The 18,692-nt window shown below is 39.4% G+C and overlaps 1 protein-coding gene across 4 annotated transcripts in view; it reads left to right on the forward strand.

Moving 5' to 3' along the window:
- Window positions 1-18,692, forward strand: part of SASH1 (SAM and SH3 domain containing 1) — a 193,109-nt gene that overhangs the window by 82,334 nt on the left and 92,083 nt on the right. For all 4 annotated transcript variants that reach the window (XM_085310568.1, XM_085310577.1, XM_085310590.1 and 1 more), the window contains exon 2: window positions 10,264-10,392. In XM_085310568.1, the coding sequence (XP_085166694.1) occupies window positions 10,264-10,392 (129 nt within the window). The remainder of the gene's footprint in view (window positions 1-10,263; window positions 10,393-18,692) is intronic.

Consider the following 18,692-nt stretch of genomic DNA (forward strand, 5'->3'; position numbering starts at 1 on the left):
GCACAAAATCCTTCCACAGATGGCAGGAGACAACATGTCTGCTGGAAATTAGGGTCATAAATATCTAAATGTCAAGATGCTCATCACTGAGCTGGGTATTGTATCAACGGAGAACTAAGGGGTGGCCCTGCCCCATAGCCTTGGCCCTGTAAATGCAGATGAGATGCTAAATAGTTGCAGTCAGAAGAAATCTGGAGAGGCAGCAGCCCCGTCGGGCTTCCCTGCATAATGGCTGCTTTGTTGGCTTCCTGCAGAGCAGCGGAGGAGGAGGCCGCGTGTCGCACACAGCGCTCTGCCCTCCCTTCCCCGGTAAGCGCAGCTGCAGGGAGGGTCCTGTCACGGGCCGGCAGCGCCCCAGGTTTCATGGGGCCGAGGGGAGCTGCGGTCCTTGGAAAGGACCCGGCCAGGGAGCTGCTCTTCCCTCGAGAGGCCTTCTGGAAAGYGGAAACGAAAATCGCAGAGAAGCCTAAAACTGAAAATAAAGGGGGGAGGAACGAGCGGGTACACGKGAGAAGCAAGGAAGCGGGTGTAGGGGGAGCAGAGGAAGAAGGGGTAAGACGTTTCCTTCGGTGAACTTTCCTTTTCCTGAGTAAGGTATGGCCTGCTTGCGCTGAGCTTTCCTGCTGAAATGCATGGCAAAGTTAAGATCAGGGTAGTGGTTCTTATCATCACACTTGGCAAGACCTAAGGGTGCAGAGAAGGAAAGGCTAGAGTTGGTATTTGCTCCTGTCGTAGGGTGGGGTATTTTTTCCCCTCCCTTTTACAGCACATAGCACAAAGCAGAATAAAATACTCTTCCTTCTGCAAAGAACATGAGTTTCTTTAAATCTTAACACATTTACTATACACGCTTCACAGGGCAAAACAAATTTACTGTGTTTATTTGGAGCAGCTAATTATGGACCACCAAATTGGGTAAAGAATTATTTACTAGAGAAGCAATTTGAAGTATGGTACTAAGTACATATACGCCTCTTACACATACCTGTTACAGCCCAGTGTGTATTGTATCTCGGGGAAAAATTATTACCTTGAGCAGTAAAATACATAGGGTACGGTGTGCTATAAAGGCTTTATTGCTAAGAGCTGATGTGGTAGAGATTCACAAATGCAAAGCTTACTGAGAAGTTTCATTAGTTTCATGATGTTGATAAGATGCTTCAATTCAAGGGAAAAATAACTAAGTTAAATGAAAATCCTGTATAGACGCGGAACATTCGTGTATCTGTAGATGGTCTTCATGGTCTTGATATCATTCAGGTATGGAGGTCAACTGACACACAAGACAAAGCTGCAAAACCAATAGAAATATAATTACCCATTCCTAAAATAAAATCACACTCCTAATATTTTTCTCAGCCCACTCCAAAGAGTACATTTATCCTTAAACACTTATATATAGTAATTTCTGCCTATTTTTCCTTAGCTGAAATAGAAAATGAAACTTGAATTTCATATAGCAGAATTATTAAATGTTTTCAGTGCTTTTTGGTTCATTGACTTTGATTAGTGCTTTTTTTTGTTATTATTCACCAATATATCCAGCTGTGAGGGAATGCCCCTTAACGATTACTAATATAARATAGAAATCACAGTTCTGACTATGCTTTTTATAATAAAACATGGATATAAATATGTCCAAAGTTTGCTTTCTTTTAATTTCCCATAAATACATTACCAAATGCTGTAAACCAGTAAGGTCAAACTTAGAGATACARTTGTCCTCTCACTTTGTTTTGTCTTTAAATATCCAAATTATTACTTTTTCTTCGCATGTTTTGTGCTTTTTTTTTTTCTTTTATGCTACTATTTTGATGAGTAGCTGCCACCTCAGTGTTTTGTAGGAGACCTGAAGCACCCTGTAAAAACTGTTTTTTTGCCATGTTGTGTTACATAAAGAACGGATGTGAATTTTAATGAGGTCTCTTTCACTTTGCGGTTCATGAGACCAACTCAGTGGGMTAAGGGCTTATTCCATCATCTAAAGATACTTGGAATTTTGCATGTCTATTTTCTCAGATCCTATCTTATCCAAACATGAAACCACACCGTAACATATGCCAAAGTTCCTGAATCTGAAACAAGAAATTAATCTCCATCTCCTTAATGATGCTTTAATCACATATGTGTTCACATTTATGTTTTCAACCACATTCTCCTGTTTATCACTTACTTCTACTGCAAGTGTCAAGATAGACACTCACCACAGCTAACRTGCGGAGAGATACATTTCAGCTCAATTTGAGAAAAAGTCTCAGCAAATACAGTGTGCAAAGAAAATGAGAGGTGGTGTCAGTGGCCTCTGTTGGACGGGCTAAGGAGTTGTTAACTTGCCCTCCTATAAAAACTGGCTAGGATAACCTGTGCCTGGCTGTACACCAGCCTGGTTGGTAGTGATGGCCCGGCAGGTATGATAGTAGAGAGGAGTTTTGAGTTACGTTTTGACGAGCTTAGAGCAGGTCACCTCAGGGAAAGGAGGATAGGTGATAATATAGTGTTACTAGGGAAGCTGGACATTAAGGATGCTTTGAACTAAATTTTTGTGAATAGAATTTGCATGTAATCTTGTCTGTCAAGATAATGAATGTGAAAGAGCTGGTTCTACTTATGGTAAAAGCTCACTTTTTAAGTGTGTTGGAATGTACATTGGCATAGATAGAACTTTTTGGTTAGTGTGTATATAGATATATGCTATATATATATATGTATGTATGTGCGCTATATGTATATTATTTATTTATTTATTTTACATAGAGGACTTCCTAGGCTGCGTGCCAGAGAGGGATCGTAGTAGCATGCTTGCAAAATGACTTTAATTTACAAACTGGGGAAAAAAGGTAAATTGTAGTCAGGATGTTTTTCTGGAGATACGTTGTTACATATTCTTGACAAAGACTTCAGGGCTGTACAACAAAAAAACAGAAGGAAGAAGATGGTGGTGGTGATGGTAAAGSAAATGATTTCATTTTGAATTCTGTAAATGGGAAGAGTTTCTTTTGATGTAATTATATGATAAAGTATCTCATGCAATACAAAAAGGTTACATAGCTGTGTGATTCAATATAAGGTTTCTGAATTCAGAATAGCTGTGCTCTGTACTCAGTGGCTTATGAGAGTTACATCAGATAAATGCTACAAAAGCTTTTATATCAAACCATACCATTGTGTATTGTGTTTATTGTACAGATTCTAGAACTGTTTTAGACATGTTGCGGAGAGCTTAACACATTTTTATTAGATCTATTTCTGTAATTCTGTCTGTGAAGCTGCATATCTTAACAATTCAACACTCAGATGCCATAAAAATTAATAGAAAGTCTTCCATTGAATCAGTGTGAGCTGTATGTTCTCTTTGTTCTGTCAATGTCCAGCTATAGAGAGGTCAGGGGGACCATGACAACCCTTAAACATCATCTGAAATAGCTGTTCTCCATATAAAAATGTCATGACTTCTACACTGAGTATTTTATGCCTTCCCCTGAATATTGAGGCAAACACTGGGCTCCCTGACCTCACACATGTGTCTCATTCACATTTCTGACCCTGCTGACTGTCAAGATAGACTTTGAACCTGCCACTTAATGGATAGTGGAATTGTTTCTTGTTCTGAATGGAAGACTGTCCTTTCTGAGCCATAGGAAAAGAAGGAAACGTTTCTCTAGCAGCCTGTTAGGTTTATTTTTAATGGCAATCATTTTGAAGCTAAGCCAAAATGTGGAACATCAGCCTTTTTCCCAAGGGAAACACATTGCTAATACAGGGCTGGTAGGAAGGTCAGGGATGTGTAGCAAATACAATTTATCAAGAAGCTCTGCAGGTTTTCCTATGGATGCCTGTCCTCACTATGTGACTCTGTATTACAGTAGCAAATACAGATAAAAGCCCAAGGCAGAGAGGCATACAGATTTAACTGATGTGTCTGGAAAGGGCTGGGTCTGCTTTAAATTGGCCTCCTTAAAAAGAGTTATGAAGGGACATGAAATATTGTGCTGCCTTCAGATGAATGATCTGAAGTCTGAATTTGTCTCTCGGTGCGCTTTGCCGTGCAGGGAGATGTTCTGCCAGTCGCAGAGTGCCTGGGGAAGCAYGCACAGGCTTCTCAAGCTTCTGCGAGTCCATATTAGGAGAAATACCTAGAAAAGGACTGGTGTCTAGTTCAAAGTTGTCCCAAGGAAATCTGAGCATCCCTTGCTTTCTAGGTAAGCTAGTTCTGCTAAACTTTACAGGTCTCATAGGTTGCGTTCTGTACACGAAGTCCTGTTGAGTACAGGGTGTTTTATTAGGCACAGACATGTTTCCCTTCAGCAGATGTTCTCATTTCACCACGTTTTTGGTCTCTTCTCCCTCTCCTCCCCACCCAAAAAAGCCTATTTGCTATGGCCCGCATCCTGGCTTTCATTTTATGTACTCCTTACAGCTATCCAAACCAAAGGTATTGCTGAAATGCAGGATCGTGTTCCACAAATTTTTGGTAGGCTTCCCTGTTAAGATCCAACTGCCAGAAATAAGCTGCTGGTGTTTACAGTGACTCTCCACACAGTAGTGTCTTGTGTTTCAGGCACGGAAATGGATTTTTCTCGTCTTGGGCTGTGAAGGTCAAAAGCATGCCTTTACCAGGGCAGAGCTGCAGCACATTTTATAGGAGCAAGTCCCTTTCATCTCTGCCCTTTCCACATGTATTTTAACAGCAAGAAGACTTTTTCCTCCCAGTTTCTGACTTTTTCCTAATCTCCTAGTTTATGCATGTGCCGTGGCCGTAGCTGGAGTGGATCTGGAGTTGGTAACTTCTGTGGCTGCATGGCATGCTCTAACRGGCATGGTGGTCGTGTGCTGGTAGGGACGCAGGTCTGTGCTGACCAAACAGACTTGTAACATTCACATCCTCTTTTTTTTTTTTTTTTTTACTTTTCAGAGATTCATGCTTTTACATGACTACCACTCACTGGCTTGCGGAAGTCTTGGTAATCAAGACCTCTGTCCTGACATCCATAAGGGCTGGATGTGTAGCTTTAACATTTTCACAAAGAGCCTGAGACAGCAAAGTACAAATTCAAATGGTTGTATTTCCTTATAGCTTTTTATATAGCTTTTTCTAAAACTCTTATTCTGCAAGGAAATCCATACAGAAAGAATGTATGTGCTGGCAGTGCCTGGTAGTTAGGTCCATATGCAAATTTACCAAATATAAAAATGKATATGTTACTTAGCAAAGACCATTATTCTTTCTGTGATAGTTCTTTTTTCTATTTTATTATCATTTTTAAATATGAATTCAGTTTTGCTTAATTTTATTGCCAGCAGAGCTTTCTGACAAAATGTTTTTCTCCTTTGCACTTTCAAATGTCAAATACAAAGGATGCTGCCAGCATGTTAAACCAACTGATGTGCAGTGACCGATAAATCGTAACTTTATAATAAGTGTCAAATCATTCCAGCCTCTCTTTGTAGCCACTCCATTAACATGAATCTCGATGGATTCCTTTGGTATTCACATGCATATCAGAACTAATTCTTTGGGAATTCCAGGGTAATTTATCATTTTGTCTGTGTTTTATGATGCCAAAAATTGTTGCATGCATATGTGATAAGATGGGAATTTAGTAACGTATTTGACAACCAAAATTAGAAATATGGGATAACTTCTGTTATCATTAGAGTTCTGTATTAAATGTTCGTTTTAGATTCTACCCTTTAAAACTAGTGTATTGTTTACTTTCCCAGCTGTAGGACTATTTTGTGAAAAGTTCTCAAGCATTTATAGAGTAGAGTTTTAGGAGAAACATACTGTGACTTTACACAAATAAATTAAAGCATTTCAGGAATGGTATTTTTACTCAATGTTTGTGTTATTCTCAGTTTTTTTCCAACAGAGATGATGTGTGGCAATGGGATTATGTAGCTGGAACATTACAGTTTGTATGGCAGTAAACACACTGATGCGAGCCAGTTCTTATGCTTTGTTTAATTGTTAAATTTGTAACAAAAAAGTAAGAGTTTATTATGAAATCTTGTTTTTAAAAAATCTTACTGGCCTAAAGCAATTAAGAGTGCCTCAGTGGCTACTGAAATTACATGTAATAACAAATAAATTTCAATAAATGACAATTGCTTTTGGGGAGCAGTATCAAAAAGCTCTTTGCTATTTCAGATCTGTGAAACTAAAGTGGCAATTTAGAGTTTATTTACTCCCTCTTGTACTTGTTTTGGAGTCATACCCCCAGTGTAGGGGTATGTATAAAGAAGAAGAGAAATGAACACAGATGAGTTTAGACTTTTATTTCTATTATTTTAAATATTGTCTAGATTTTGGCTTGCATATGAAAGCAAGAAAGTAAAAGGAAACTAGTGACAATTAACATTGGCTCTTGTTCTTTGTGCAACAGAGTGAAATCTCTTTGAAACATTCATTGGTTATGAATGCTTTTATTATTCTATTTTGTTAATAATGCTTGGGATTTTTTTAGAAAATTCCTTTGACTATCTTTGCTGTATAAGGAAGACAAATGAGCTGTCAAGCTGGATGCTCAAGCTTCGCATATTTTCAGATATTTCAAAATATATTTTCATATTTTAAAATGATTTTAAAATGTATTTGTAACTGATTTAAATACTTAATTCACTTGAAAACAAAATGGAAATGCAAAGCGCTCTGGTGATTATTTTGTGTGAGATAGTTTGGAACTGTGTGGAGAAACCAGGGAGCTGATTTATTGAATAGTCAAACCAGATACTGTCGTTCAAAAGTTATCTTTTGTACATTACTTCTGAGGAATGGCTAACTTGATAAGCAGCAGTCCTCAGTCCAGCAATGCAACGAGAGCGCATGACAGATTTGCAGTGATCATATCTTTCAGCACTTAATCCTTGGCTCTAAAAATCTTCTAGAATTTCTGTTGTCCATCGGCTTTGGACTTCAAGCTTTCTTTCACACTGGACTTGTGCTCCCTGGAGAGTTGGCTGGAGTCGCATTAGGAGCATAGCCCATAACTTGAGTCCTGTGCATTGACAAAAATCCCTTGCGTTAGGCAGGGTGGTGACGGCAGCTCAACCTCTCTGGACGTCCTGATGTTCGTAGGGTTTGTCACGTGTAAATAGATCAGTCTTTGCAGTCACGTGTTCACCTGCAGCAGGGGCAGCGCGATTCCTGGAGGCTGAATTGGAGTGCTGTAATTGAGTTACTTTTGCTCTAGAGATGATCATAACTCTTCAAGCTTGTAAAGATCTCCTTTAAAGAAAGTACTTTCTAATCCATACACTCTGCAGCAAAGTAAGTGAATAATGCATTTTGTTTGATTCCTTGTCCGGTGCCGTCTGTGATCTGGAGAGTGGGCTRTAAATGAAAACCTGAGGAGTGTGGTTGTGGAAGGGTGTGTGAATAGCACGTTCTTCATTCCTCGTCTAATCGTCATTTAACTTCCAGTAAAGCTGGTTTAGCTTTTTAGCTAAGCTGAATTTCAAATGATATGCTTGGATTTGGAGTGCGTTATTCTGTTTTGGAGTTAGAACGATACCTCTTAAAAATAGTGAGTTCTCTATTGTATAGCTTATGTAACACAAGTTGCGCCTATCTCAGAGCAAGGTAACTACATGAAATTCAGAGGTCTTTGGAATTCAGAAAGGAGACAATGTAAAAAGGAAATTTCATGTTATTTTAATAAAATTATGTTTTCCATTCTTGCCTTTCAGTCATTAGTTTTTTCAACTTCTTTACCATTAATTGGTGAAACCCGTTAAGGAATGGACAGACCTCAGCTGGGAGGGGAAAATGCTCCAGAGTGGGAATTTTTTGTGACTGTTAGAAATGAGAAATATCTGTTACCATTGAATGCTAGGAAAGCAGATTTCAAGTCATCTTTTTGAAAGTAACACAAGTTTTATCATCACCTGCAGCAGCAAGCAGGTGAACCTTAAGTATTTGRTTTGCTGCTTGCATTTGGTTTTTGTTTTCCTCCCCAGCGTGATAGGGCTGGAAACCCTTACTGAGCATGTAAACCTTGTGGAAGCAGCCCCGTGCATGCCCAGGAGCCTCAAGCGTGCATGCAGCCAAGGGTGGGACGTCCGGTGGCACAGGCAGGCATGTGGAGCATGGGGCGCAGGTGGAGAGCTGAATTTTCTTACGGGGCTTGTTCTGAAGCCATCGGTCGGGAGGACCAAGCTGGAAGAAAGGGCAGTGCCTGCTGGGGCTGCTGCTGCTGCGCAAAGGCAGGGTAGGGCTGTTGTCCTCTCAGTTGCCATTGCTTTGTCCTAGTGAAACCACACACTTGGTTAGTGGCGTGGAAAGTTTATTTGTCTGAAGCATTTGTAAAGTATGAAGTTCCTGTAAGTGTATTTACACTAAGGGATCGGTCTTGTAACATTTAAAGTACCTGCCACTYGAGATCTTTGGCAGGCTGAGAGATACAATATATAGTAAAAACTGCATATACAGAGAAGTGCGTGTATAAACATAAAGATATATATGTATTTTATATRTGTATCTTTAGGACAGTTACTTCACTCCTGCTGCTTCAACAAGTGACATGCAAGCTGTCTTCCATCTGCACTGCACACAGTCATTTTAAGAAACTGCAAATGGTGCTGCATTTTGGGAACATGAATTCTACGAAATTTTCTGGAGGATTTCAGGGACTAGTTGAGCACATGGAAACATGCTTTGAAAAAGTAGAAAGTGTGTTTTATAGAGTTTCAGGTTTAATAGGCTTTTACTTTGATTTTAAATTAGAATGTTTTTTCTAAATCTGTGGGAGTGATACTTCATTAGAARAGATCTGCCTCTTCAGCATAGTCAAGAATCCAGAGAAGACGACCACATACGTGTATTCAAATRGCAAAAGCTTCAGTAAGATGTAGTTTCTAATGAAGAGATTTCCTCCTAGCTTATATATTAAAGCTTTACATTGCAACTTAGTTATATAACTAAAGTAATTATTTTAAAATGGTTTCTCAATTACTTAGGTTTTTTTCATATTCAAGGCATAACTTCAAATTTATGTATATTGCATATGTTAAGAAATAGCAACAATGAAGTAACAATATTCTTGTTCGTGTCAGAATATACACAAAGTATAGATTGTTATCTTTTGAAGARTGTACACAATAGCATATATGCTCTTGCATAAATCAGAAAGTAGAGAAATAAAATTATCCTGCCCCCCACCTGTTTTAGATGTATGCATATTGTACCAAAAAATGGTTAGTCCACACTGCTCRCTCCCTCTTCTTGCCATTTATAGCATAGTTACTGTAGGTGAGAAGGATTTCCAGTTCCACTTTAAGAMGTCCAGCTTTTCTTTTTTCTTTTAATTTATCCGTCATTTAAAAGGTATTCATTCTGGCAGTAATTAGCATATAAATACCATTAGAATCCTGGCCATATTCATTTTATTAATGGGATAGCTATCTTCCCTAGCAGTGTGGGCATTTGGGCCGGAGCAAATCATGTTTCCGCTTCGAGTGCATTCTACAGGATCAACTGGCAGAGTGTCTTTGTGGGTGGCATAAACTTGTCTGTTGAAGTCATCTAGCTGGAATTGTTTGCGGTCCAGCTGATCGTGCTTACGAGCAAGAAGTTTAATGTTTTAAATTGCTGTTAGTCATTGTCAAAGAAAGCAGGGCTACTCCCAGTAAATAAAGGCTTATGTTATGGAGGAAATGTTTTCTCAAAATCAGTCAAACACATGTAATGTCTGGTTATAGGATGAGTGGGTAACTGCTTGAGAGAACCAGATGGAATATGAATATATGTGGGTGGCAGGAGATTGAGGCAGATAGTGCCTGGGGATACGTCGTTCCACTGCTGTCTCTGCCTTTTCTGGCTGTAGGAATTAGTAAGGACCCTCCTGTTTCTGAGGACCTGCTGTGATACTGGGCTTCCCAACTGTTCCTTGCTTGCTAGCRTGCTGGCAGCTAGGAACTGAAAGGATGACCAAAGAGCTTGTCTAGTGCCGGTGGTGTGCCCTCTGCACTGGGGTGCAGGAGGAGCCAAAGGGGAATCTCTGCTGCTGGGGTGGTACTCCATCAGAAGTTTGGGAATCCCATGGCAAAGGCTGATTTTTCCTTTTCAATACTCATCAGCTCGGCATTGGTATAATACACCTCACTCCAGCCCCAAGTATTTCCTGTTTTGTGCTGGGGAAGGGGCTGGCATGCTACAGGAAGGAGGGGTCTCCTTTGGAGTTGTGATGTTGTTTCTTTTAAAAGAGAATTTTAAAATTGGTTAATCTCTCTCTCTCTCTTTGTTCCCCYTTTTTTGTCTCCACCTAGGATGGGTCACTGGGAAATATTGATGACCTGGCACAGCAATATGCAGACTACTATAACACTTGTTTCACTGATGTGTGTGAAAGGATGGAAGAGCTACGCAAACGGAGGGTTTCCCAAGACCTTGATATGGTATGTAGAGAAGTTATGAGTTTATTCAAAATGATTGCCATTTATGCCTCTGAAGAAGAACCAGTATTTCAGTTTGAAAAGTCCTACCTAAAGAAATAACTACACATGGCTGCATTCATGCACACAAACATTCCAGACAACTCAATTAAATACTTGGAAATCAACAGATTAAAATTTTCTAGGTATTTGTGATGATTTGTTAAGCTGTGSAGTCTGCATTTCTTAGTTATTTTTAGTTAGTGCACCTTTTGCTTACACAAATTTGCTTGCAAACCTCAGCTCTTGCAGGTTTGSAAAGTGTTCCCTTGCATTGTTCCCTTGCTCCAAGATGCTCCCAGTGTGAGTGTAACAAAATTGTGTGCTGTTTCTCTACTGCACTGCACAAGCTGTGGAAGAAATGCTTCTCAAAACWCTTAAGGTGCAGATACTGGTTTCAGGCTCCGAAATGGAAGCAATCTTCATTTTGTTAATGTTTCTCCATTAATACAAGTCACAGTACAAACGGGGGTCACTGAGTTGAAGAGTCTTTCAGGCTAGAAGGCACCTCAGGAGGTCTTTAGGCCAAATTCCTACTCAGAGCAGACTCACCACTGAATTCAGACCACTTTACTCAGGGCTTTATCCAGCTGGGTCTAGAAGACCTCAAGCATGAAGACTGCACAGTCACTCTGGGCAGCCTGTTCCAATGCTTCGCTGTCTTCATAGTGAAATATCTATTTCATAATATTCTTTCAGAACCCTCCTGTCCTATATCAATTTATAGCCATTGTCTRTCATTCTCCTGCCATGCAGCACCTTGAAAATCACCCTGTTGGTATAGGGAGGCTGCCATGGGTCCCCTCAAAGCCATCCCTTTTCACAGAACGTTTTTCACAAAGCCTATTACAAAAAAACATGGTATGTTTTCACTGTTGGACAATCTCTGTTTTCTTATTGTCCTGTAACTTGAGTAAATGTTTATTTACTACTTAGGGTGTATGAATGTACTGTGTGTATATATGTATATATATATGTGTATATATATATATATATATATATATTACTTTTTTCACTGTAAACCTTTTTTTGTTTGTTTGTTTTCATAAGATTTGTAAATATCACCTGTAATGGGGAGAAGATTTTACATCTTTTTTGTTAGGTCTTCTTTGTTAAGTTTGTGTTTTCCAAACGTATTGTATGTTTTTATTCACAAATTTGTAGATTTTTCTTACAAATCTTGTCTCACAGAAAACAGGTTACTGAAGGCTTTTTTTAAAAAAAAACACATATATTTGTCACTTATGTTTTTGTTGTGGTGATAATTTTTATATAATGCATAGAGAAACTAGTAACCAAAGTTACTAGCTGTTACAGAGCTTGTAAATTGTAAACTTGGTGACTGGTAGTTCATAGTAGCTGTGCTTTGAAACAGTATGTGGTAATTCTGATCTGAATTAATACTTCAGAAAAAAGGAGGGGGGAAGAGGGTGCTGTCATATAGTAAAGTACTTTCTACTTGGGAATCTCAGACGGTGTAACTCATAAAACATCTTTTTTTCTATGGGAAAGTAAGGTRTGGTTCATATGTCTACAGTAGAAGRCTGTTGCAAAGCCAGCATAGGATCTGATCACAGTTCTGTAGTTCTACCATGAGATCAACTCCTTTAAGAGAAATTCTGGAGCTACTGACTGGTAGCAGGGGGTGGTTTGCTTACTCTCTGTGGCAGCTGTAGCTGATGATGTGGATTACTTGAGGCCACTTTCTTCTTGAGATTCCAGTTTAGCAGCTGAGAGACTTCCAGAGCTCTTACTGACTTCATCTGTACAAATGGAGGATTGCAGAATCTAGACAGAGTAATCTCCTCTGACCTGTGGATGTTTGTTAGTTCCTTATTTATATATAATTGAAAAAAATATCAAGTTTATTTTGTGGTCTGTGGTTGCCAAGAAGTTCCAAGCATTAAACAAAGATCATTGCAGGATATGTAGTTGTATGTGAAATCCCACTGCAGGGGATATCTGCGGTGAAAATCAGAGTCTTCTGTGCGAAGAAGTCAGTGGCACAAAACTGTAGCTCCTGAGCTACTCTGTCTGCCCTAGTATTTTAGATAACTATTGACAGCAATGAAAACCCCTTTCCTGGCGCTTGGGATCTTAGAAGGCACCTTCTGTGCTGGGTAATGACGCGTGCTTTATGACGGGAGAGGACTCCCTTCCATTTAGACAGATGGCCCTCATTTGGCTGCCTTCTTTCTAAAGCTGCACAAGCTCGGTGGAGGAGAGCCCTGTGAGCTTAATTAACTCGCATCAAAGGTGTAGAGCTTCATGGTGGTTTAAATAGACATGAACTAACTCAAGACAGATCAGCAAGTGATTCACTAGCTCATCCTGTTAAAGAGAAGCTATACTCAGAAAATGGCTGTGTGAAAAGAGAACCTAGAGATTCTTCCTTACCTTCCATATTGAGTGTGCTCACTGTTGTCATCTTGTCATGATGTTTTGAACTGTCAGGTTTGTAGGCTGGAGAGAAAATCTTTCAGCTGAAAATGAAATTAGTGCTCAATTTTTGCTACCTTTCTTACCAGTATAATACAGTTTCTGGCTGTGAGGTAGCTATTCTGCTGATAACGTGAGGCTGTGGATACTTGCTCACTTCCATAACAATGTCATCCCAACAGCACTGACGGCCGCGGAAGCTTGCTCTTGTCAGTAAGTAGGCAAGCCTGACGTAGTAGATACATAAAGAGCCAGTCTGATGGAATAATATACCTGTTTGTAATCATCTGTAGCTTTCTAGAGGAAATAGCTTAAACAGAAGAGCTGCTGAAGTGACCTTAGAAGTATTAATGTGAAAGACAGAAGAGTGGCCCATTTGCTGTGATGTTTTTCTTTTTACAGCTTGAGGAAAGGTAGTTTGTTTGCAAAGACATTGGAATTATGAGTGAGGAATAATGCTACGGGAAATGCCAGCCTCACAGCAGTATTACAGTAGCAGATGTATGCAGGCCCAAAATTATTATGCACCAATATTATTGGGCTATTTGTCTAGCCTGGCACTCCTCTGCCATACGTAGGTCTCACAGCAGGGGTGAGGAAGAACAGTGCTATCTGTATATCCTCTTTATCCAGCAGCAGGAAAGTGGCAGAGCTGGAGGCAGACTGCAGTTCTGCTCTTTTCCCCCCACAGGTGGCCTTCCCCCTCACATTAGCAAAGTGCTAGAACAGAGCAAAGCTGTAACACTAGTGCATTTTAGCAGAATTTTGCTGGAGTAAAGCTTGCTGAAAACCAGGAGGGGGAGGTACTGTTGGATAAACCCAAGCCCTGCTTTGAGATCAGATCAAATGTGGAGCGAGGGCTCAGACAAGGGGAGGAATCTCTGCTGACAGTTACCTAAAAGCTACAGATCCTGTATGCAAAAAATTTGATGAGGCAATAGGTGTTGGGATGCTTCTTCAGATTTTAGGATCATGAAGGTTTCAGATATCATCAGCTATGATGTAGCTGTGAAATGACAGCTTGATTTTTGAGTGTTGTTTAAGGGCAATTTTGATGTCTTCATCAGTAATGCAAAATGTGTGATTAAAAAATATGTAGCAGAAACATAAAAGACCAAAGCTGGATTTGGAACTGCTTTTACTGAACACTGTGTAAATAAAGAGAAGAGTGGGTCACCCCAGGGGTCTGAGCATCTTCCAAAAGTTGCACAGAAAGGCTGCCTCCAGGGGGAGCAAAGAAATAACAACTTCCTGAGATGGCAAGAACTGGCAGAGTTTTGTCAATAACATGCATTTAGTGTTGGCTCACCCAGATTGTCCTTTTTAACGTGTCCAGTTAAAGGACAGAAGTTTGTGCTGTTTATTGCCACTTCTGGACACTTTGAAAAAGTTTTAAGCTGTTTGGGAGCTACTTTGATTATATATTGTGCTTTCTAATCAGTTCTGCAGCATTTTCTGTCAGACCACAACCATTTCAGTCTGGATATCATGCTCTAGAGTTGAATTCTTAAAATATGTGTGTGTGTGTGTGTGTGTGTGTGTGTGTGTAATTGTTTGCAAGAACAGCATATCTTGTAACAAAACAGCAGCTGCAGATGGAGGATAGCACAGAGTATTATTCCAAAAGGCAGTGCAGTCAGGGATGGTTAGTTGCCTCTAACCATGATAACTGCTTTTTGGATTTGGAATTTTGCCTCTGTTTTTGTAATAGAGAATTTGCTTGGGTTTGGGCATTAGTGTTTGTGAACAGCATGGGAGTTGCCCACATTTCCTAGCATTTGGCCTATTCCTGTGCACCATGTGTTTTTTTGGCTGAGGAAAAACGGCACTCAGAATAAATACAGTGGATTTTTAGGCCCATAATGGGTGTAGCACTGGTAATATTCAACTGGACATCTGTTAAAATGCAGTTATGGCCAGAAAAGTGACTCTGAGAGGATGGCACCTTGTTAGCTGCTCATATGTGCTTCCTTTGTTTCTTTGGGATCATATCTGCTTGGCTCACTGACAAAAACAGGTTGGTTGTGCCTGTCAGCAGGGTAGTGTGGTACTAACATAGCTGTGAAAGAGCAAACTGCATTCTGTTGCCTCATCCATCACTGACAGTCACCAGCTAACTCCTGCTTCCAAGGTCTGTATTGTAACTGATGATCTTGAAGTCAAAGAACAGCTTGAGGTTTTCTGATGGATTCTGACAGCTATGGTTACGGCGCTGAGAAGTTACACTAATCTTTTGACTTGAAAATTGCATAAATTAAAGAGTGTGCTGTTGGAAAGCAATAAGGCACACTGGTATACCAGTTTTCTTTCTTCATACATTTAATTCCTTTTTTTTTGCATAAAGAGGGAACCATTCAGTATCTCTCTATTACTTAGTAAGCTACTGTGCATATATTCAGCAAATTTGTTTGCCTATTCACTTGTGTCTTTACAGTACCTGGATCTACAAACCCACAGACACAGAGGTGCAAAGTCAGAACACACAGACAAACTCAACACCAGCAAAAGATTCTGGCTGCCTATATGCATAACGCATGTTGTTCCCATATGTCTCTCTGACCATGCATAGTTTTGAAAGGTGCTCAGCAACCATTTGCTTGCATTTGGAGTTGACAGTCCAGATAAAAGCATTGCTTAAAAATGGTACGTGTCTGGAAGGCACAAAAAGTGGCACGAATAGAGTAACTTATTAGCCTTTAAMCTTTTAGAGGTATATTTGGTTGTTACTTTACTACTGGTTGGCCACATCATAATACTGAAGAAAGCCAGCCTTCACTCAGGGAGACCAGAATATGCTGAATTGTTGCAGTCAGTGATTGATGTGTATTTAAGAAATCACCATGGGAGTTAGCTGCTTCAGTCAGAGTTGTGATGCTAAATACCTTTGAGGAATCTGTGCCACTGTGCCTAYGCTTGAATATACCTGGCTCTAACCACCTCTGCTCTTTTTCATGTTTAAAGTACTTTAGAATCTCAGAGTCCTAAAATAGACTGCGTATTCCCTGCCATGAAGTGATCAGCTATGCTTTGCAAATGCAATATTGTTTGCTTTTACCTTTGTCCTGAAAGGGCACCTCTATCTCGCTGGAACAGGATCCTACTGTTTGTTTTGTTTTGTTGGTGCAAGAGGCCCTCCAAAACATAAACAACATTTGAGTTAGATTCAAAAACCATCTACCACATAAAAAATGAACTGGAGAAAACACAGATAAAATTTCTTAAATTTTGGAGCATTTCCAAGCCTTATCAGTCAGACACACAAAAAGAAAAAGTAGTAGTAAAAGAGACAGACATTAAAGATTTCTTTTCTCTGATAGAGTTTGAAAATAGGTTTTTGCCCATATATGAGGCACATAAAGCGGATTTGCATATATATGTAATATATAATGAAGATTTAATATGTCTGCAGCTTCAGTCACTAGACATTTTAGGGTTTATCTACGTAAGTTAAATTCATAATATTTTTTTCATCATTAGTGGAGCTGTTCAAAAGTAGTCACAATGGAAATTCTGGAACAGACAGGGTATTTTTATTATCTCATGTATCRCACACCAAGTCAGCAAGGCATTTAAATACAGAGCTAGCATTAAGCACAGAAATAAAGCAGTACTTGTTCTGTATGCAGCAAAGTGAATACAGTTCTAAGCAGTTCTTAGTCTGCTTAGTACTAGCAAGTTAAGTAAAAATCCCTGGACTTTCTGTAAACTAATGATCTCCTGCAGTTTCACCATTGTTTTTCTTGGAAGCCCATTTGTGAATAATCCCTTAAGCAAAATGTGTCTATTTATAGGCAAAGTTTATAGGTTGGAAACTCAGTGGATTATACAGCTATGGTTGTTTGGGTGACCTTATTTTCCTTTCATACATTCAGAGGATCTTGTTTTTTTGGAGAAGGATCTTCAGTTTAGCTTGTCTGGACTTCTGAATGTGTATTTTTTTTGGCAATGACACYGTTTTGGAAAGAACAGGTTGTCAAAGGTAATTGTTATTTTTTTTCCAAACTTGTAATACTGCTATGAAATAAAAAAAGATAACTACTTTTAATAGTCTGATGTAATTGTGTACTAAAAGAATTCTCTTTAGTGTTATATCCAGCTACTCTTGATTTTGTAGCATCATCTGTTGTGATTTTCTTGTCTCTTTAAATTCAGCGGAACTTCTACTTTGAACCCGAGATCAGTTGAATATGTTCTTACTGCGCTGCTGTTTGATCCKAGAAGCACTGCGTATCTTCTGGAACTGACAGACTAGATTTATATTAACTTTGTGATTTAATCTCATCAGAGCCTGAGGACTTTATGGGGGTGTATGTCTGTGTGGAAAACTTGTAGACTAAAATCAGATCCTTTTGTGTGTGTTTTTCTTCTCCTCCATCTGAATTTAGAAGATGACAGCAAAAATAGAAATACTCAGTGTCATCCTATTGAACCATTTGGTAAGTTTCATTGCAAAGGACAAGGTTATTTAAAAAAAAAAAAAAAAGAGCAAGCAAGCAAATTAAATTGTACTGTAAGAAGGTATAGAGCTCAAAAAAAAAAAAACTCCAAACATCCAAGCTCCATAGTAAATGTTTTTTGTGGCATGTAGTTCAGCTTGTCATTCATAGATTTCTAAAAGAGTTCTAAAATACCAGTCTGACTGACATTAATTGGGGCAGGACAGTTACATGTATTGGTGGACCATGAAACTTTGAGACGTGAATATCCAGGACATTGTGAACRTACTTACCAGCTTTTCTGAAGTTTCTAGGAAGGTTCGGTGTTTGTTTTGCAGACAGTTATTTCTTGCAGAAGGGTAACTTCAGTTTCAGCGAACCCTGGGAAAAGGCTAATGAATTAACTAAAAGACTGGAGAGACTTATGTGAGAAGGAGGGCAGAAACTAGTGAAATGGCAGCCAGCGTTGATGCAAGAAGCACTCAGGATGGCTAATCCCTCAAGATTTTCCAGTCCTGTGTTCAGAATAGGTGAGCTTCAGATACCTTTTCTTGATGAGCAATTCCATTGGATTCAATGGAGATTGCTAATGGAAAAGATTGGTACCAAGTCAAAAGAGCATCAGTCTGTTGTAACGTGGTAGCATCTAAACCAATAGAAGACTAACCTAGATGGTGTAGTCACATTACTGTTCTTCATCCGCCTATRGTTTAAGCCTGATTTCCCAGGCAGTTTATATGTTGTTCCTTCCTTCCTCCTTCCAGACATTGCTACCCAGTTCATCTGTGTATGCTGAAGGTGGCTGATGGGAGCTTTTGATGACAAGCAGTTGTTGCATTGGCTTCCACTTCTAAGTCCTTGAGTAAATGAACACCATTATTGGTCCTCAAGAAATAATAAAGATACTGTTTAAGACAGATGCCTTGAAGTTAGTGAGGTATTCAAAAACTGTACTTCTAAGAACAATAGCAGCCATCAGGAAAGTGTACAGATCTTAATCAAGAATAAATCAAGAACATGTCCCAAAGAGAATTAAAAACATGTCATGAATATTTGTGAACATCTGGATGTGCTTTGGAATGTCTGTTTTTCTGTAGCAGATATACATTCCTCCAACAAAGATGCCCAGAGGAAGGCAAGTCTCCATCTGCAAATTCAAAGGGATTGGGGGTTTTTGTTGTATTTTTATTTTGGGGGGGGAGGGGGATGGGTTGGGGTTTGCCAGTCTGTCCCTGCTCTTCATAATGTAGGTTTGGATGCTACACAGTTACTCTCCTTTGATCTCTCCAAGCTTTATCTTTTCTCAGTGTTATATAGGTTTCCTGTTTCAGCAGTGTTGCCCAAAGCACACAGAGAAATGTTCCATTTCAAACAAGGCAGCCTGTGAGT

This window comes from Rhea americana, unplaced genomic scaffold, assembly GCF_003343005.1.
Source record: "Rhea americana isolate MKP2758 unplaced genomic scaffold, rheAme1 scaffold_108, whole genome shotgun sequence".
NCBI lineage: Eukaryota > Metazoa > Chordata > Aves > Rheiformes > Rheidae > Rhea > Rhea americana.